Source organism: Pollicipes pollicipes, unplaced genomic scaffold, assembly GCF_011947565.3.
Source record: "Pollicipes pollicipes isolate AB1234 unplaced genomic scaffold, Ppol_2.1 Scaffold_4295;HRSCAF=5057_pilon_pilon_pilon, whole genome shotgun sequence".
Classification (NCBI taxonomy): domain Eukaryota; kingdom Metazoa; phylum Arthropoda; class Thecostraca; order Pollicipedomorpha; family Pollicipedidae; genus Pollicipes; species Pollicipes pollicipes.
In genome coordinates this window covers 30,865,879-30,887,765 of record NW_023596461.1, presented here as the reverse complement: position 1 = coordinate 30,887,765, position 21,887 = coordinate 30,865,879, and the positions used below count along the sequence as shown (strand labels likewise).

The 21,887-nt window shown below is 49.8% G+C and overlaps 1 protein-coding gene across 1 annotated transcript; it reads left to right on the top strand.

The window, feature by feature from the left end:
* The first annotated feature begins 489 nt into the window (after nucleotides 1-489).
* On the top strand, nucleotides 490-17,010 carry LOC119097433 (glutamate receptor 1-like). The gene is made up of 5 exons (XM_037220466.1): nucleotides 490-583; nucleotides 9,232-9,292; nucleotides 9,584-10,292; nucleotides 10,368-10,555; nucleotides 16,908-17,010. Exons 1-5 carry the CDS (start codon nucleotides 490-492, stop codon nucleotides 17,008-17,010), a joined length of 1,155 nt encoding a protein of 384 aa, XP_037076361.1.
* Nucleotides 17,011-21,887: the final 4,877 nt, after the last annotated feature.

Genomic DNA, 21,887 nt, shown 5'->3' with positions numbered 1-21,887 from the left:
TGCCGTGCGCACTGCACACGGTGCAGTGTTTGCACACAGCGTGGGACGCAAACGCACGCTCATTTCATCTTTTCTTTGCAGTTGAATTTAGCAGTCGCCGTCTTCTGGACATCTGCAGCCATTGAGCGAAGCAAGTCTGCTTTACCACTGCTGTATACGTATCCTGTACACGCCATTTCTGCCTGTCCTGAGCACAGCAGCCCTTTCCGCGGCGACTATCCGTGAGCAGATGGCAGCACCTTGCTCCTGAGATGATCAAGTGAATGATCGTAAGGGGTAGCAGCTATACACAATCTCCAGAACAGTTGCATCACAGAACTATTTTGAAAACCGTGATCGGCACACAACCTCCGCCTGGCTTTACCCTAGAAACGTCGGGCTCTGTTAGGCTCATTTGAGAGAATAGCCGTCATTTTCGTACCATGCAGCGCAGTGTCATTGCTGCCCAGCCAGCTGTTCCAGGATGCTGTCCCCGCGTGGCGGGGCAGGATGCGGAGTGACGTCCAGTGCATGGTCTCAGCCGTGCTAGAGTCAGACGGCGCCACCATTGACGACGCCGAGTACTTCGCCACACTGCCCGACGGCGCGTCCTCCCGTCTGCTCCCCGCTTCGGACCAATGGCTGCTGCCGAGCATCGGCGCCCTCGAGCAGGTGGCAGCACTGTCGCCCTCGGCTGGTGTCAGCGAGGCGGCGGCGGCGCAGCTGGTGTCTGCCATGACGCAGGCTTCAGGTGGATCTTGACATGGCGTGCACATAAGTCGCCTTGTAGACAGCAAACAGAATAAGTCGTGCGACGGATTTCGCTCGAGGGTTTCCCGAAAACTATAGAAGCTCTGTCATGTCGTCGGAAATAAGCGTACGAAGTTCGCAGGAGAACCATGTTCTTCTGATATTCACCAAATAGGCACAGCCTCATCTGTTTGGCTCAGGCCGGCTCTGCAGCTAAGCCAAAGCTTTCTAATGGGGCCAGGTCAAGAATTTGACCGTACGTTTGGAAGACTGACCTGCAGGCTGGAATGACCTACTGATTTCAACGACCCATTGACTTGAATGACCTATTGACTTGGGTGACCCGCTGACTTAGTTGATCTACTGACTGGAATGACCCATCGACTTAAATGACCTATTGACTTGAATAGCCTACGAACTTGAATATCAATCAGTTGGTCTTTGCGTGACAGCTCCAAAAATATGGCTTTTTGTATTGTCGCTTTGGGTAATGCTTGAAAAGTATATTATAATCTCTGGACATGCAAACAAATTGAAAACTTAATTGAGTTTACGGTACAGCTGGTAACGCCAAACGGTTGGTGCGTTTAAAGCATTATGAACTATGTGATTACCACGTTTATTGGATCTACGTGTTTACGCAGGAGACAGACCCCCACGTCCAAAAGCGCACTTTGAAAAACTCACGTGACCAGCCCGATGCTAGGTCATGTTAAAATAAGGTAGTGCATCTGTATTGCGCTTGAAAACGATGGTCGCTACGAGATAGTGAGGAATTATCATTGTTAGAGACGAATGAACATTAAATCCAACGGTTTTATTTTCATCAAGGTAAGTCCTCACGTTTGCAAGATTTTAAGCGGCCTGCATGAAAATTTGTTTTTTATCCGGCTCGTTTTTTCCCGTGTAGATGAAGGACCAGGTTGTCAGAAACGAAGATTTCTTTCTTTTTTTCTCAAAATTGCTCCGGATTCCGCCCATGTAAGCAGCATGTAGACCATGAGCTCATTGGCCGTGCAGAAGGCTAAGATTCCTCGGAGATCACAGCATGATAGACCGGTGTGCGATATCGGCCAATTTTGCTTGCCTTAAGAACGAATTGCTACGTTTTAACGCACTTCATGTCATCCGTATTTGGCAGAAAATTAATATTGTGTCACAACTACGATAACGTTTGACAAACGCAGATTTCACCGTACTACCCCAGGTGTTGAAACGCGTCAGTTCACGCCATTTCCATGTAACGATAAATTAAACGAGCCAGTCGATAAGCCCACCCCAGTGCCGTCTGATATGACATCAGCCGTCTAACAGGTGCATTGTCATGAGTCTGTGATTCGGCAAGCGCGTAGTTTAGACAGAGCATAACCGATGCGGCAGCAATATGGATGGAGTACACGTGATGCAGCGTGGAGTATACGCGCGCGTAATATGGATAGATTATATGCAATGTGGTGTGCGCGTTATAGGATGGATTATACGTGATGCGGTGTGGACGTAACATAGATGGAGCATACGCTATACGGCGTGCGCGTAGCATGGATGGAGCATATGCGATGCGGTGTGCGCCTAATATGGATGGGGCACACGCGATGCGACGTGCACGTGATATGGAGGGAGGTGTGTTTGTGTGTCATTGGGGCTTTACAACGCACTCAGCTGCTGAGGCTGTATGACGTCGCCTGCGTCTCACCCTGGCAGGAGGGGCGGGCACCGCAGGGAATCCAACCCCGCACCCTCTGGTTTCCCAGACGCGCAGCGGTAAACGCAGACGCGTTAAGCACTACACTACCGGCACCCATATATGGATGGAGGAACGCGATGCGGCGTGTACGTGATGTGGATGGAGGATACGCGATGAGGCGTGCGCGTAATATGATTGGAGGATACGCGATGCGGCGTGCGCTATGAGTGGAGGATGCGCGATGCGGCGTGCGCGCAATCGCGTATGATGGATGGCCTAAAAACCAGGTTGTTGGGCGCATTTTGCCATGCCGCATTTCATTACATAACCTAAATAATCACATCATTCGAAATTAACGAGATGTACTATGTTTCTTCCATGGCGATTGTTTTGTTCCGTCGGGATGAGACCCTCCAGTCATGATCGGCTGTTTCAGCTCTGTGAGATAACAGAGGCAGGCAAGCAGTGAGCAAATACTGACATCGTTGTGGATGGCCACTGACACCGTGTCTTACCCCGCTCAAGGACTCCGCTTCGATGTGTGTTCAGACACTTGGGCGAGACTCCGGTCACTGTGAGACCGGTCCCGTGCGACCCTGAGACCGGCGCTACGACCGAGAGACTGCTCCCGTGCGTCCATGAAACCGGCCCCACACGACCTTGAGACCGGTCCCGTGCGACCGAGGGACCGGCCCCTACGACCGAGAGACTGCTCACGTGCGTCCGTGAAACCGGCTCCGTGCGACCGTGAGACCGGTCCCGTGCGACCGTGAGACGGGTCCCGTGCGACCGTGGGACCGGCTTATGACTGACGGTCGCAGCAAGCGCGTCGTGAAATCGAACGTTGAGAGCAGTCAGGATGCGGTGATGAAGGCACTGCATTGCGGATGTCTTCCACAGTGCAGCGAGACTTGCGGAAGGATGCAAGGTACCCGTGGACAACAGGTGAATTTGCGTGGAAATGATGGCAAATTAGTTGACATTTGACCGTCCCTCTGCTCAGCCAGATATTTTCAAATGCAGTCCAAGCATGATCTCTTTGACATCTTACATAATCTGAAAGTGTTCGCTGGCAATAGCTTGACGGGTGGTAAAGGGAGTATACCAGCGCACCCGCACATCTTTTTAATCGTTGCCGTCATATACACGTAATTGAGAGTTTAATACCGCCGTCTGTTAGGGGCTGTTGTTTAGATTGGTGTCAATACCGAGACAGAACACCGTCTGCTTCAGCAGTCATGGCCATTTCCCCCCGCACAAGAACGCTTGTACTGTACCGAGCGAGCCGCTCCTTTTAAATGCCCCTGGCTGAACCTTTATTACGTTCTTGATGCTACCTCTTTGTCGAGCTTTGCCTGAGCTCACCTGTGCCTATTACGTATTCTCTTCTTCACTTTTTCTCTCAAGTGGGATGCCGTTCCAATGCAGACGTAACTTTTTCATGTATTTGCATTGGTATCTGTATTTGACATCAGCTGACACTCCACATACATACGTGGCTGTTATGTGTCATTAGTCCGAGAGATAAAGCAGTATGTAAAAAACTACGGAAAGTGATAAAGGATCATAACGCATGCACACATGCACGCGTAAAGAGGACGGGCCTACCCTATTGCACGAAAAGTGCCTGTCAGCGCGCTTAAATCTTGTTGAATTTGGTCATCGAACATCCACAGGCAACTCATTAATGGGAGACGCCGCCCGGTATGCGAGGGATCGCTGTCCTGCCGCCGTGCGCACCGCCGGGGGCGCAGGTTATGGTCCATGCGGGTAGCTCGGTCACTGGTCCGCGCGTCAGCTATGTTTAAAGCAAACAGGCAGGACCCTCATGTTCACCTCACTCATGGGCTTAGTACGCATTGATAGCAGTTTGTACGTCACTCATTCGGCAAGGCGTGGCAAAGTGCAGGTTATCCCGCGAGCGAGACACGTGATCATGCTTTCGTGGGCCAGTAACTACTCTGGCAGCAAAGTTAACTTCTTTAAGCAATCTCGTTAATAGCTGACCCCTGTCCATAAACTGAAACGCAGTATCTCACGCACGAGATGACCAGACCTTGCCCTACGGTCAGCAGCGCTCGTGGGAGGCAATGCGTTAGGAGGTGGAGACCGATCAGGACGCCGATGCTCTTTTTTACTACATCGCTGACGTGTATGTCCCAGCTCAGGTGGCGGTCAAATAGCAAACCCAAGTTTTTTTACGGCCAGGCACTCCCGAACGGTCTCCCCACCGACCCGTACGCTGACAGGCGAGGGTTCGCGGGTGTTGTGCCGGTTGCCAAGGAGAGGGAGTTCGGTTTTGGGTGCGTCGAGCTTGAGACCGTGGGCATGGTACCACGATGCTAAGGACAGGGTGGTTTCCATGCATTGGATGAGGGAAGAAAGGTCGCGTTTAACGTCGGATATAAGGATTTGGGTGTCGTCAGCCGGGCCATGCCATGCCGAGTCGCATGACAAAATATGTAGCATTGCCACATCCTCGCAGTGGTAAGTGGTAAGCAGTGTCAGGGAAATTTGCTCACCCTTGTAATATATCATTAAGGCCTCCTGCTATTAAAATATTTTAGGTCAGCGACCTATTGCCTTTACCTCACTACTTCAATTTATTTTGGCGAATAACAAGAACAGTTCCTACACCCATGAGCTGTCGACCATCACTGATTTGCCGCATGAATTTCCACGAAGATACTTATCTTCGAACTTTTCGAAAGTATCCCGCGGTGAAGATTCTCGTCGCTTTTTTTGTTTAATGTTGATGGAGATGCACTGGAGCTGTTCGTTTAGTTCTTTGACTGGGATTGCTTTCAGAGTTTTTTATTTTCGGTTAGCCAGGTGCAGATAATCCTTACATTGTTTTTAGCTTTCAATCTGGTTGCTACATTTTCTTTCTCACAGAATAGATTTTGTAAGGCATCCGGATTCGCATCATCGCCTTCTTAGCCTCATAAAAACCCACGAAGTACATCAAATGCTATATTTGCCATTGCATTCCAAATATTTTTTACCATCTTCTAATATGGGCGATATGAAGGAAACTATGGCATTTCGTGAAGCAAAATGGCACCTTGTAAAACCGGAAATGAGCATGCATGGTAGAATCTGTTATATCATTGTGGTTTGGCTTATATAATGATGCTGGGCTAACGTTTCCAGAGGTCATCTAAGTGTTCATCTGAAGGTGCTGAAAGCATCAAGTTTCTGTCTGCCGATATGGCTGCTATTGCATGAAAAACGAAATCGGGTGAACAGCTTCCCAATCGGTGACTAGCGAGTTAAAAGGGCTCGTAAAAAGAAGCCAACGCATGGAATACCACAAGATCAACCCTCAGTTCTGATACTGATCTTTGCTTGTCAACCGAACATGAACTGTCGCGCAGCGTTTGTGGGCTTGCTTTGCTGAGCGACGGAGCTAAAAGTCCAAAAATCCTTGAAAAACTAATGCATCGTGCGAACGATTTGTGTGTTTATTAGTCGCGTTCTATTCGACATAGTTTGTAGGATAGCAAGTCCGATCGATGTCCGATTGGCTCGCAAGGACAAATCGTCAATCCGTTGTGGTGGTGTTGTGATCCGAGCAAGCCGGGGTACGAGGCCGGAGCCAGGGGCCGTTGTGGTGGTGTTGTGATCCGAGCGAGCCGGGGTACGAGGCCGGAGCCAGGGGCCGTTGTGGTAGTGTTATGATCCGAGCGAGCCGGGGTTCGAGGCCGGAGCCAGGGACCGTTGTGGTGGTGTTGTGGTCCGAGCGAGCCGGTGTACGAGGCCGGAGCCAGGGGCCGTTGTGGTGGTGTGATCCGAGCCAGCCGGGGCACGAGGCCGGAGCCAGGGGCCGTTGTGGTGATGTTGTGATCCGAGCGAGCCGGGGTACGAGGCCGGAGCCAGGGGTCGTTGTGGTGATGTATCCGAGGGCATAAACACATTAGTGTCAAGGGCACTATCAACAGGCTATTTTACTTGCAGAAAGATTGGGAGAATCACACATGACCTTCACGACAATGGTCGACGTCTGCTCACTCAAAATATTCCGCTGCCTCTCCCTGTTCATACGCGTGCGCTCAGAAATGTTTATTGCAAAAAAATCCAAATTTGGTATTAACTTGATGGAAATAGTCGCTGTCGCTGGACCTATCTTACCAACGTAATCGCTCAACACGCGCTTGGGTGGCCGGTTGAGTGACCCTCGCTCGGGTGGAGGTAAACTTGATCCCTGAGATCTCAAACACTAAGAAGCTAGAGACACCGTATTCACAGGGTGGGCTGGTCTGCATGTTGACTCGCTTAAGTCAAAATTTGAGGTCCATGGGTCATGATCACTGGGTCAAATAAGGTCAAACAAGGTCAAACTCAAAATTGTTGTTCAAAGTGCCGCCAGACCTATTCATCCAACCACCTTGAACCTAGATACCTCTTCTAAGCAAACGTCACTGGTGTTTTTTTTAGGATAGTAACCTTGTTTGACCTTTGGAAGGTCATCATGGCCAAAAACCTAAGAGATTAATATTATTTTTTTATTTGAATAAGTGTTAAGAATAACGCTTGGCGGTAAGTTCCTTATCTAAAAACAAAAGATCGATCCGGGTCATTTTAGGTCTGTGACCTACTCTGACTTCCGAATTTGATGGAATATGTGTGTTACGCTTCCTGTTATCAAGACATCGGAAATAAGCTTTAAAAACTACCTGCTAAGGCAAACTCTTCAGTACAAATGGTAAGTCGGTTTTTTATGCCTGACCCTGGGTCAGTGGAATTTATTGCAACCCTAAATAAAATTGAAATATTGCCCAAGATCACCTAACAAGCTACCTCAGAGATGCATGGCTTCATGTAACACTCCGGTGTTTCATCAAATTCCCTGGAAACGATTCCCTGGAAATTGCCTCGCTGCCAGACATGGGCTAACTTTGTCAGCTAGCAGCCTTACCAATTACATCTAGTTTCTTTGACAAAAGATCTGCCGTTTGATTTCCTGCAACTATGCCATGGTTGACGCGGCAACGCCGCATCGTTCGGAAGCCACTCCGCAAAAACCTTCAGTAGACAAATTAACCCCAACCCGCGTTAAAGGTATGATATAAACTGGTTAGCTGTTACTTGGGTTCGAGATGAATTGTTCAATGCAATTAATTTAACAGCTTATCTCAATTTATGCCTGTGCTGTTCAACAACCGTTTTCTGTATCTTTTTTTCTGAACAAGAGTCGGCAAAACATTGAGCTAAATCTTATTACGTTATTGCCTTAATGGAGCAGTATAATACCTTAATACAGTAGGTCTCAACTTTTAGAGATGCGGAAAAGAACAGCGTTCCACTAACTGTCTCAAAAGAGAAAGGCATTTTCTAATGGTAAGCTTTCTGTGAATCTTTCTTTGTGTCCTTTGACGGTATGTTCATGCGACACTCTCGAGTGCGTGCGTTTTGCGCCACCCTTATAGCAGGGGTCTTGATATGCATATCTTAACTTTGGCATTGCGGCGCCGGATGGGCATGGGTAGTCACCCCGGTTTCAGCTCTTGGAACCCTGTATATACATATATATATATATATATATATATATATATATATATATATAGACGTGATTACGAATGCTTTAAACAGTTGGGTCGTGGTTCGGCGCAAGGTACTGCGCAACGTGCTTGATAAGTCACGGGGTTTGTCTTTTCCGAACTTTGACGGGGAGTCGTGCGACCAACGCGCGCTTTTTCGCCAGCTGTGCGACGTTGGCAACATTTCAGCACAAGTGCAGGTGGGCTTGAGGCTTCTTTTTGCTGCATCGTTCGACTGAATTGAAATATTGAATTACTGTTAGCATAATTGCGCTCGAGTTTTTATCATACCTTACAATGTAATGAAAAGGTGAAAATGCAATGGCACGACAATAAATGTTGTGTATATGAAAGATGCCTTCAATTTCCAATAACATGAAAATCATGTCTACTTGACTTATATTGACTCTGGCTGACACATTTGCTATCCGGCGTAAAGCTACATATCGGGCAGTGTATAGAGAATTTCCCGAAAAACGCTCACACCCAAGCGACTCCCACTGTAGGGAGGGGAGCACGTGGCCATGTCCCTACTGGATTATTTGGATGCATAAAATAGCATCAAATCTCATCGCGTCACATTCATATTCGTTTTGAAGCCCGGTGGCTTTATATGGGAACATTCCAGACAGCAGTGACCTTGATATTCGTGACTGATTCAATTCGCATTTCGCGGCTCGCACCTGGCTGATCAGTGTTCGGTCCCCGCAGGACTCGGTGTTGCATCTGCCCCCACCGGCAGACCGTCGCGAAAACTTTACTGTAGACACTGCGTTTCTACCGAGCCGGCCGCGTATACGTGTTCGATAAGTGACGTCACTGAAGCCCCACATGCCATACCATGCTGTTGAGTACCCTATACGTCTGGAAAACCAGAGGTGCGGGATTAGATTCCTCGAGGCGCTCGTCCTTCCTGCCAGGGTGAGAGGCAGGCGACGCCATACTGCCCGAGCAGCTGAGTGTGCCGTAAATCCTCAATGACGGCGATGGCGAAGCCCCATACACGCACGCCATTAGCGGCACCTGAACCACGCAGCGTGCCCGGCAACGTGTTGCTTCGTGGACAATAATCGGCCTCGGCGCGGCATTTAGGCGCTTTGTCTCGAAATGCCCACTGCCGCAGCGGGTTGCCATCGGTACATCTATTTGTTCGTTCCGCGTCGGCGTGGCAGGCCCGTCTGTAGATTCCCGAACACAGCCACTACGGCTGCCGTCGACAGTGCGTGAGCGGGCGAGGAGCCTTGGTCGTCGCCCTGACACCGCCTTTGCCGTCGCCAGGCGCTGACCTCACCGTCGAAGCCCAGTTCCTCACGAGCTCTGGCCGGTCTGAGGGACACAGGTCTCCTCGCTGCGGCGCAGGTTCGCTGGTGCTGAGGAGACAACGTCTTGAATAGGTCAGTCCGCCGCTTGGTGCGCTATTCACAGGTCTGTCTGTTCTTAGGTCACTGTCCACCCCCTTAAAGATAGTTCTATTCTACCGCTTTCCTGTTTCCATCAAATCATCTACAGCAACGGCGAAGGCTGACAGCGTAAATCTTCTGACGGGCCTGGCAGCGGAGAAACAAGCTATGATAACCGTTCACGGGACCAACATCAGCACGGCGGAGCACAGTGCCGCGTGGGCCGGTAGCGCAACTCACCCGCTGCGCGTCATCCTCTTCGACGACCCGCCGTTCACCACCGTCTCGCGCGGCGGCGGTGGCAACGTCACCTTCTCCGGCTTCCTGGTGGAGCTGTGGGCGATCCTGGCACTCCAGGCGCGCCTGCACTTTCGACTGGAGGAGCGCGACGTCGGCGGCTTCGGTTACCGCGGCGAGAACGGCACCTGGACTGGTCTGGTCGGCGAACTCGCCTACGGCCGTGCCGACGTGGCGCTCAGCTGGCTGTCCATGCAGACGACGCTCAAGGCCGTGCTCGACTACGTGGACGCCGCGCCGGTGATGTACGACGCGTACGGGTTCTTCCTGCGCGCCGACGGCGGCGGCCGCGCCCTGCCGGCGCTGACACCCGAGCTCTTCGGCTCTCTGCTACGGCCGCTAAGCGTAGGCGTCTGGCTGACGCTGTTGGCCTCGTTGGCCGTGACGACGACGGCGCTGCGGCTGGTCGTGCGGCTGAGCCCAGCCACCATCGAGGATGGCGAGGTGCGCGACACGTTCGGCTGGGGCGCCTGTCTGCTGGCCAGCTTCATGACGCTGGTCGGTCAGGGCTGGGCGCTGCTGCCGCGCTCGCCGGCCGCCCGCATCGTCGCGCTCTGCAGCTGGGCCGTCGGCATCGTCGTGTGCGCCAACTACACGGCGCTCACGGCGTCGACGCTGACGACGACACCCGAGGCGCTGCCGGTGTCCGGCCTCGGCGACTTCCTGGGCCGCGCCGACTGGACGCTGGCGCACGAGCGCGGCATATTCGCGCTGCAGAAGTGGCGGGACAGCAGCGACCCGGAGCTGCGAGCACTGTGGCGACTCTCGGAGGCCGGCGGCCGGCGGCGTTACATCACCAGCGAGCGCAACTCCAGCCTGGCCACCACGGAGCGGCGCGTGCTCAGCTACCAGGACGTGGACCGGCTGTACGCAAACGTCGGCGCTGAGGCGTGCCTGCTGCGGCCGTTGGCAGGTGTTGCGCCGCCCGTCCGCCGCTCTCATCTGGCGGTGCGGCGCGGTGCGCCGCGACTGCGCGCCGCACTCAACGCGGCGCTCGTGCAGCTCTGGCGCTCCGGCGCGCTGATCGGGCTTCGGCGGCGCTGGCTGCCGCGCCGCCGCGATCACTGCGCGTCAACAGCAGCGACGCTCTCGCCACTCGGTCCGGCCGACATCCTGCCGTTGCTGCTGCTGCCACCGCTGGCGGCCGCCGTCGCCGCCGGCCTCCTGCTGCTTGAGCACGCTGCGAGTCGTACGCGCCGGCGCAGGGCGGACGCGGCGGCGCGCGGCGGCCGCCTCCTCGACGGCGTCTCCGCGGACTTGCGCCGTCGCCTACTCGAAGTGACGGGAAGACGCACGGACGGGTTAGAAGAGGCTATGGTTCGCCAAAAGGCTCAGGCGGGCGGTAGGGGCTTGGCCTAAGCGCAGCATTGACGAAACCGCTCTGCGCGTTGTCTTTGTTAGTTGACGCGGAAACATGGCGTAGGGCACAGCCACAGCACGACTTAAGTTCGGAAACGGAAGGGGTCGCATGAAGCCCAGTGTCGACTGGGAGGACTAGTAGACATAAGAGATCACACCATGTGCACACACCACCATTCACCTCTCAAGCCTTGACGAAATGTTCATGTGGATGTCCCACCGCTAAAAGACGGCTACGTGATCTCTACATGTCTGCACATGCTTTGAAACATAGTGAGTACATGGCCAGTCCATGCTGCTTTCGCGCCTCATGGGACTGACTCGTCTGAGCTGCGGGTATGACAAACAATCAATACCCGCATATGCCTGGATTCCTCCAAGTCAACTGGAGAGCAAGGCGAGAAAATGTTACACATTTTAGGCTCGATCCCATCAAGCTGATCTAGCCCTAGCTAACTAGCGATGTTTAATCGGGGTAACACAAATTAGCACAAGACAACCAAACGTGTCCAGTTGTAAAAAACCTGTCACGCATTCGTCAATGTGTGCATGGCAAAATGTAGTGCATATATCTACTATAATGTCTCGTCTACTATGCCCCTGGTTGTTGTCAGGAGAAAAAAATAAAACGTGGCATTCGAGACCGGCTTTATTAACACCTGGGGAGAAACCTGCTTGTCAAGAGACTGTCTCTCGTCCATTCCCACCACCCCCACCAAAGGAATGTATATGGGGAACGGTTGGTGACAAGAGAAGCGCACCTGGACATTTGCCAGATAGGTGAGCGGAAATAGAGCGATAGTGCAACGAACACCAGCATCGAGGAAAACATTTTGGTCACAGTATGCGTCAACGTGGACCGACTAAGCACCTGACTTTTTGGCTTAGCCGTTCGTGTATCAGGGGTCAGATGTAGCGCCTGAGGGACCGCACTCATCTCCTTCGGTAGTTCATGCATAGGCGTAGGAACGTTTCGGAGAGAGGGGGGGGGGGGCGGCACGCTCAGGGTGTCAGGATTTCAGGAACTTTTTCTGGAAAGCGAGCCCGGTGACCGGGGGGGGGGGGGGGGGAGCAGGAATGAAGGTTGTTATCGCTCTTCATTCAAATGTCATGGCTGCTATGCTAGATATGCATCTAGGGCTGTTTATCACTGGTGCGCAATCTTGCCTATTCTGTCATTTCACAAATAAGGCTATCCAGCTTCCTTAGATTATTCGTCCATTTTAACACTGTCTTCCAAAGGGAGGCGAAATTCCACGAGCGGGCAGGTATTTTGGGTCATTAAGGAGGCATCTGCCTCCACAGTGTAGATGCTAAAACACGGCCTGGATGTAGGCTGGTGAGAATTTTGAAAGTGTATCGATGGCTCACAGCGCGACAGATTTTAATGCGTTTTATTTCGCTGGCTGTTTTTCAAGAGATAAGACCTGTCGCAGCATTTTAGGCGAAAACCAATTCGGGAGCTTGAAACTGATAGAAACAAGGTGATAAAAGCCATAAAACTGGAGATTTTCTTTTAAGAATCAAGCCACATAATAATGCCCATATGTCATATGTTTCTTATCCAGGCCCTGCTCCTGTCCGCCGTCGGTGGCCACTGCCCTGGCCCGGATGTCTCCCGCATGACTGACTGCAAACTGATCGTATGGCTGCTTTGTTGCATACTTTTGGACCAGCGTTACTACTACATGGTGTATGAAACACGTGTCGGACACCTGCAACAGTATCTTTTTCCGAATTATCTTCCCTCACACCACACTACCGCAGAAAAATAGCCTCCAGGAAGCTGTCTGCCTTAGGAATGAATTGGTCCAACGGACACTTCACTGCCCATCATGCAACGTATACGACTTGATCTGCTTTTGTGTGTAAGCAGGGGCGTAGGCAGAACCTTGCCAAGGTTGACAAAAGCCCAACTTATCGCGATCCTCCTCCTCCCCTCCCCCCCCCCCCCACGCTCCGGATATAGGCTACTTGTTAACAAGTGACACCGTTTTCTTTGTTTTATTGTTATTTTTACCTTGCAACCAGAACAGAAACCAAGAGCCACCGTGAGGTCAATTCTGTTTGTATTTTGAGGTCAATACACCGCAGAAATCAGGCGTTAAACGACTGAATGGATTAAATCACCGGCACTCTTTATTTACAATAGTTAGTTGACTCCTTCTAAACCAACAGAATTCATATTTTTATCTGGGTTCAAAAGACATTCAGGGCATGGTGAAATTAAATTGCAGATCGATATGCTTGATCCAAATTTGAAGATGAAAATTTGATTGCAGATTGAGTGATCAACAATGTATATTAACATGGCAAAGCCATGTTTGTTTGAAAGTGTTCACCATTCAGTCAGAATCGATTAGTGGTACAATTCATGTAACGTGCCTTTTAACATGCGCGCTCGCAAATCTATCAACAAAAACCTCGACACCAGGCGTTGCAGTCTCCTTAATCCGCGGAGCGTTAGCCCAGTAGATAATATTTAGCCGTGGCCCACCAGTGGACAAAAATGATGACGATTCTGAAATGATTGCCTTTAAACACTTAAATCAACTAGTAAGACAAGTTATGTCACGTAATTTTCAATATGCGCACTCGAAAATTTTAGAAACACAAGCCTCGACCGCAGGCGTTGCAGTCCCCGCAGGCCGCGCAGCGTCGGCCTAGCAGCTAATATTAACACGCGCCCGGGTGGCCGGCTTGATACCCTTCGCTTCGGGTAGGGGGGGGGGGTCAATTTGACCCCCTTGAGATTTCGGGATCTCGGGAACTGAGAAAGCTAGAAACACCAATTTTCAGGGTGTCTTGACGTGTACGTGAACTCACGTAGGTCAAAGTTTGATCTTCCTTGGTTGTGACCTTCAGGTCAGATAAGGTCAAACAAGGTCAAATTCCAGGTTGGTCACCAAAGTGCCCTCTGAACCTAGGAAACTGTTTCTAAGCAAAAGTTCAAAAGCCCATTTGAGGTCAGTGACCTTGTTTGACCTTCTGAAGGTCATGGTGACCAAAATCATACAAGACCGCTCTGAGTTCTGCATTTGAATTAGCGACAAAGATAACGCTAGGCAGTCTGTTCTTAAAACAAAATGTCGACCCGGGTCATTTTAGGGCAATGACCCCTAAGGAGTCAATGGAGGATGTATAATGCGGTTCCTGCTGTCAATAAATTCGAAACGAGCACCACAAACTATTCCATACAGTAAGCCTTAGAGCAACAAATCAGGTTGGTTGTCCCCTTGGTTTGGCCGTTATACCTGACCTTAGGTCAACGTAATTTGCTCATTCAATATTTTTAGTGCCTAAGAAAGCATCTCAGAGATGTATGGCTTCGTCAAACACTCCGTTATTGTGTCAGTTTGGACGAGTCCCTAGGAATTGCCTTCGCTGAAACCATGGCCTGACTTTGACCTTCCATAAGTAGCAACCTTGCAAGGTACATCTAATTTTTTATGTCAAGCGATCCGTTATTCAACTGCCTACAGCTATGCAAAATTCGGCGCGGCTACGCCTCGTCGTTCAGAACCCATTCTGTAAAAATCTTCGGGAGGTCAATTTGACCCCCACCCCCCCACCCCCACCCGAGCGCGTGTTAAGTTGTGGCCAACGGGTGGACGACAATGACGACGTTTCTAAAAAAGTATCCTTGGGCGCTTCATGACATCAGATCTTACATTTAGAAGGCAGTATGACCGCATATTTCACGTGTGCAGTTTTTGGGCTGATGAAAAGAACGGATTGACCCTTAAAGCACCGCGACATGGGGCTGGAGTCTGGTGATGGAACTGGAAGAGTAAAGGTAAAATCTACACTTTTCGTGTTTTCGCAGTTATTTATCCGTCCAGAATACAGATTAACACGGCGCCCACCGTCTGGGGGCACTTGCAGTGGCCGAAACTTATCGGTTTTACGGAAGTTGCAACCCATACTATCCTTGACCTTGCTGTGTAGGTTGTAGGCGGGCATGTCCACACCTTTTGATATAATTTGTTTCAATAGTACATTCCGAAAAAATAAACGTTCGCAGGCACACATGGCATTACCTTGCTCGTTTTTTTAAATTCATTTTAACCCGCGCTATTCAGCAATAACAAGAGCCCCACTCTACTCACCAATAATGAGACCCCTTATTTTCTTCCGGGCAAGGGGCCTGTTGAGTAGAGCTACAGGGGTACATCACCGCTTCCGGTCAAGGGCTGAAGAGCCACTCCGTCCCATCGCGGAGTGTCTTCTGGCTATCATTCTGGTGACACTGGGCGGGATCTTCTGGTCGATTCGGTGGCCATTACAAGGATATATCGTATCGCATTGTTCCCATCCCTGACACGCGAGGCCTTCTGATCCGCGCGTTTAGCCCCGGATCAGCACAGGAAACTTCATTGACGCAACAATATCGCTGGTCGCCGCAGGTAGTACTATAGTTGTCACAGACTCCAGTTCTGTGTGTTTCTGTGTTCTTCAGAGATATTGAGTTCTGCCTGCCTGTAGACTGTAGATGAAATCGGGTTCATAATTTGTATTAACATGGCTAACCCATGTTCGTCTTAAAATGCTCAAGATCCTGTCAGAGCTGATTACTGACAAGAAAACTACGCAATATGGTGTTGAACATTTTGTTTGCAAGTCATAGCAACAACAGCATCGAATCCCGGCGTTGCAGTCTCCAGGCAGTGAGGCGCCGGACTTGAGACTGTATACTAAGCAATGGCCATGAGCAAACGAAAAAGATGACTCATCGTAAGGCTGGTGAACTAGGTAAATCGGCATTCATGTTTAATGTAGTGCAAAAGTAAGCCAAATTCAACCTTAATCTGAAAAGTGGGGTGGGGGGGGGGCAGTTAACATTGCTGCCTCCCCCTGGAAAGTGGGGGGGGGGCATGGCCCCCCTGCCTCCCCCCCCCGTGTTCCTACGCCCATGAGTTGATGTCTATCTTCTAACTCACTAGGGGCAAAGGAGACCTTTCGGCGCAACAGTCGATGACTCGTGCTGCCTTTAGCATCGCACGATGCGTCGATTGTTAAGATGTGGGGCCTCTGCATCTAGTTGGCATAACCATAACCATAACATCTGCACTGGCATAACCTGTGAAGGTTTGAACCGATATCTTTCTACTGAATTTTTCCTTAGCTTTGCTCACTCTCAATCGTGGGCACTGCTGGAAATACCCAGCGTTTTTGGGGCACATCTATATCAAGGATTGCCTGACATCGTTTAACCAGTACGCACCAGCATTCGAAGCGTCGGTTAATCTTAGCGAAAGAACTTGATCTTCTGAAAAATGAAAACAACAAAACAGGTGAAGAATTACGTCACTCAACAATCAGTCGATTGTCAGGGTGCGGTCCATCCTGCGTCGAGTACCTGTTCGCCATTGCGGGGCTCCGTGAAATGCACTGGGTGCGCCAAATACCCGTACTTTCCCGAATGCAAAGCTATTTTCTGCTTTTGAATGTTTTTGACCAGGCTTTTTTATTGCTATTCAGGCAACCATTCTTACATTATTCATTGCTTGGTATGCATTCATGACATAACTTGATTCATTGCATATTCATTGCATACCTTTATTCAATGTCTCGGTACCTATAAGTATGATCCTTTTATAGGTAGTTATTTCTTGACTATTGATATCTATGAATTGGATTATCTATATGTCATTACTATGAGCGTTAGCATGAATACCACTCATATATTCCAATGAAACACAGTGAAACGTGACCCTCAGTGTAAGCTAGAAGCGCCTTTAGCTCACGTGCGTGAAGTTAGTGATATATTTAACGATTTATGTGGCGGCGAGCTCCAACTTTGATGAAATGCGTCAGAAGTTCAATTATGGCACGAGAGCACCGGAACGCCGGCTTTTGGCTTTCGGCCATATACGTTGGAAATTCTTCTGCCGACAGTGATAAGCCTTTAGGTACCAATGAGCTGTACCGGCTGCACAATTCATCAAGTAAGGACTATGTCATCACGGCCAGCTTCTTCGGCTTTCTCGAGTGCTCATAAGCTCCCAACCCCCTCAATAAAATCTTTGCTGCGGCTCTGTCCCCCATGCTTGCTTGGAAACACCGTTTAACAGGTGCAGTTTTTGAAACACAAAACGCGATAAAACTGGAACTCTCTGGACCTCCAGACGACCAAGAACAGCTGTAAGCGAAAGTGAACGGCTTATGAGAAGTAAACAAAATCAATGGTTGGATAAGTTGTGAACTGGAAATTTGAAGCCTCATTTCACTGTCTATCGACCCCATGCTGTTTCTGGGAGACCTGCATGTCCACTTGCCAGATCATTTCGATAGTTGAGGAGCATTCTATGTTGCCCTTCATTTCTTTGCATTTGCTCGGGGGGCCCTGCGCTGTTGTTGGGGCCCTTCCTGCTACCGTGCCGGGGCACTCTTGTCAAACACGGACCCTTCCTCGTGTTCTTTTCCTTCGCCAGAAAGGCTCTGTGGGCTACAGCCGGGGTCCCATATCTTAAGCTGTCGGGGTATTCTCGGTTACTCATGGGCCCTTTCCGTGGGTCTCAGTTAATCTACCGACACACTTGCAATATGTTCATGGGCCCCCTTTACTGGTCTAGGACGCTTCCAGTCTCTGTCACTTGCCTAGGGCCCTGCAATCTTGTCGGGGGCCCATCTGATGGCCCGCTGGGCACACCAGTCGTTCGGGGACCTTTCACACTGGGTGTTAGGTGCTTCTTTTGTTGATGGGAGGCCCCACGCTTTAAGTAGGGGGGGGGGGGGGGGCGGGGGCGGTAACCAGATATGGCTACCTGCTCGGGTACATTCGATCATTCGGGGGCCCTCGATATTGGGCCTTGGGCACGTGCTATTTAAATGCGCCCTACGTTCTTATCGGGGGCCTCTCTGTTGGGCTCCTCGGCCACACTGGGTTGCTCGGGGGCTCTGCACATTGGTTCTTGGTGTTTGAATTTAGGGCACTCCGCTCCTATCGGAGTCATCTGATAAACTGCTCGGGTACACTCCATCTTTCGGGGGCCCTTCGCATCGGCTTTAAGGCAATTCTTATTTGAATGGAGGGCCTTACGCCCCTGTCGGGCCGCTTCTGATAAGATGCTCGGGCCCATTCAATCGTGGGAGACCTCTACATCTGGTTTTGGGTACTTCCTTTTTGAATGGAAGGCCCTCCGCGCTTTTCGGGAGCCCTATCTGTTAACTTACTTTGGCACACTCGATTGTTTGGGGTCCTCTACATCGTGTCGTGGGTATTTCATATTTGAACGGAAGGCCGCACACTCTTGCCGAGGCCCCATCTGTTAACCTGCTCGGGCACACTCGAATATCCGGAGGCCCTCCACATAGTATCTCGGGCACTTCCTATCTGAAGGGAGGGTCCTGCGTACTTATCGGGACCCCATCTGCTCGTTGTTTCGGCCTCACTGAATTATCCGGGGGCCCTGTACATTAGGTATTGGTGTTTGAATTAAGGACCCTTCACTCCTGTTTGGGTCACCAGATAATCTGCTCAGGTATGCTCCATCTTTCGGGGGCCCTCCGCACTGGGTTTTGAGAACTTCTTATTTGAATGGCGGGCCCTACGTTTTTCTCGAGCCCCCTCTGAAAAGCTGTTTGGGCACATTCTATCATTCTGCGCACTATTGATCGCACAGCGGCACTAATTCATGGTCTTGAATAATTCCCCTTCGTTCGGAGAGGTTCTGTACTCTGGCCGGGGCTTTAAAAGTCAGCCTGTCGAGGCACTACCGGTCGTTCATGGGCACCCCACCTGGGTCTTGGATTCTTTTTTCTTACTCTTTGGACCCTATAAATGTTGACGGGAGCCACTATGTTGGCCTCCTGCGGCACCCATGATCGCTCAGGTTTCGTCCCTATTGGCCTTGGTGCCTTCGCCTCAGAGCAGCGGTCGATATGCGCCGATGAATTTTTACGCGCAATTGCCGAACATGCCGCCGATGTCGTATGTGTCATTTTCGTTAGCTATTGAGTGTGTGACAGTTATCATGCTAGTGCATCACGTTCTTAACATATTTCGAATGCTATGATATGTTGTACTCCTTTAAAACGGGGGAAAAATTCTGTACTAGTCATCAGTCATCAACTGACTACATCATCCAGTCGGCTAGCCGTAAAAACGTAAGCTAGGAATGAAGTCCATGCTTGGTTTTGATGGTTGTGAGCAGCCAACTAAAGTCTATTTTGCCTGTTGTTCCGGAGCACTTAGGCTCAAAATCACAGCTTTTAACATGATTTGTAGAAAATGAGTGAGTTCTATGTGTATGCATACGTAACACGCATGTAACACGTAACACTTTATAAGGCCGTGCACAGTGAGATGTGATATATATATATATATATATATATATATATATATATATATATATATATACATGCTACATGTCATTTGTCATAAAATGCAACGACCGAAATGCAGGGATATTTTTTGGAGAGGCCCGCAAACTTCAGGGGGCCTCACAATGTTGCGTCCCCCCCCCCATGAATAAAATCCTGGATCCGCCCCTACCTGAATACGTGGCGAGCGTATTTTTGGATATGGCGAGCGAGCGGTTGTATTCGTGTCCTGGTCGTCAGGCGTTGTCAGTGCAACGACGACGACGGGGGGGGGGGGGGGGCAAATGAATCCTCGGGGACACCCTCTCCCCTTCCGCGAAGGCTTAGGACACCACTGAGCCTTGATGTAAACAGCTTGCCTTGTTCTGCACCGTGCCCGAAGCACCTTTAGGTATTCCGCCATCAGGGGTAGCAACACCGTGAAGGCATGGGGACGTGCCCCCACAATTTTCAGAGCGCGGGGTACTGTGGCCTGCAACTTCAGAGAGACCCGAAAATGTCAAAGGCATGAACACGCATTCTGGTGAGATGATGTAAATGACAAAATATCACAGAGGCCGGTAAACGTATCTGAAATGCTATCGCAATGCCCCAAGAAGCGAGTGGTAGCGAGAAATAGCGAATACACTGGGCGTAAATCTTTATGAGTAGGAGATTCCTCGCACTGTACACGAGGGGGTCTGCGCTTGTTGCTTCAACTTTTCACCGCCATTTCCAGCTTCTCGGCTGTTTTGTTCACCGGGTGAGACATTGCGCGTCTTTTAGGGTTGTGGTCACCTCAATATTGAGGCGCCTTCCTCTTACCGGGAACGCTCCACATTTGAGGACATGGAAGCAAGCATCAGACATGAAGTACACTCACTTAGAGTTATTTGTATATTTTGCGGGGAAAGGACTGCTACAGGCAACACAGCTTCTCGGTTGAGCAAATATGTTCTTTAAAAGGAAGTGTTTGTGTTCTTTAAAAGTAAAGAAATGGAAGCCTTTTATACTTTTGGGTGTCTCTAGAATAATAGATAAATGTTTCCTGAAAGTTTTCTTCCAAATGGTTGTTGTATTTATATAGCAAAATGAACCACAAACACCGATTTCACATACATGTGAACTTAAGTCTGTTGTGCTCAGTAGTTGTGCTTGTAATAGCCTTCACACGGTCTTTTTTGTAGCACATGTCACGAGTTGCCTCTGGCTGCGTCTGTCACTGGTTACGACTATGGAGGCCTATATGACAGAAGCCAAAAACAGCCGATAGTTTTTTCAGGTGCACCACCAGCAGGGAAAACGAAATGCATTTTGGCGAAGGGGACCAAAAAGAACTAAACAGAGAAGTTGAGCTCGATCACCTCTCAGTGTCTGCATCACGTGACTGGATCTGCTGGCCCCGACCTCGACCTGCACCGGGACCTCTGACATTACCAAACCACCCATCTGAATCCAGCGAAGCTCAAGGTGTTTCATTATTGTAAACCAATTTTCGAAATTTGTGAACACGTTTCGACTACGCTCCTTAAATCCAGTGACAATGGCTTGGTGATATGATTATGAATGCGTGATGACAGTGCAGTGAGCCTGTTGAAATTTGGAACAGGCACACCGCACTCGTTTGAATCCACTCTTCCTACTTGCGCTCGTTTTAGGCCTCCCGCACCAAAATCGATTGAATGTCGGTGCCGCTGATGATAAAAACAAATCTATGGATATCCATAACTTAACATTTTGCTCGCAACCATCCTGCTTTTCATTCATGCTGCACCAATAGCGAATTTAATCTGTGGAAATAGCACTTTAGGTAGTAAACAGTAAGTACAAAACGAGATGGCTCTAAATGTACGTTATAAACCTAGGTTACATTTGGTATAGTTCATGCTGACTTTAAACTACACTGAACGAGCCTGACAAGTGACTTCGGTTTACCCATCACGGAACACGAGAGTGCAAAATGAGCTTGAGCCTCCTACGCTGAAACTGATGGCTTTTGCATCTAACTTAAGGCTGCAAGGGAAATATGGTATAGCATGTCGCCGCGCAGAGCTGAAAATGACATCATTTAATTGTGCACAATGCCACGCGTTTGGGTCAGACTTATTTTGTAACCTGTTCCGTTATTACTTTGCAATGCCGATGAAGAACCAGCCCAAGTACAGCTAAGGTGCATGCCGAATGTGTCATGCATTCAGTCAAAGGACATTCCCGCACGCCGCCGGCGCGCAGCAAGAACATTTTATCATAACTTTATGAAAGATATATCGATACTCACCAACTTAAAAGGCAGTGTTCCACCACTTATAAGGGATTTTGGACTGACAAAGTCATCCGAAGGATCATTCGATGCAGTTCACAGCGATTCCCTCCCTAAGACCAACACTCTTGTACTTTCTGAGGCACGCGCCCGCAAAGATGTGCAGACTATTTCGAAAAGACCATTTCAAGGTCACCTAGAGGTCCATGACATCATAATCAGTTATTCGAATTTTGTCATTCCATTAGACATTTGGTGACCAAGGCCAAAGCAAATATAGTTGTCGAGTCGTTTATTCCTGGCGTTCGTGAGCA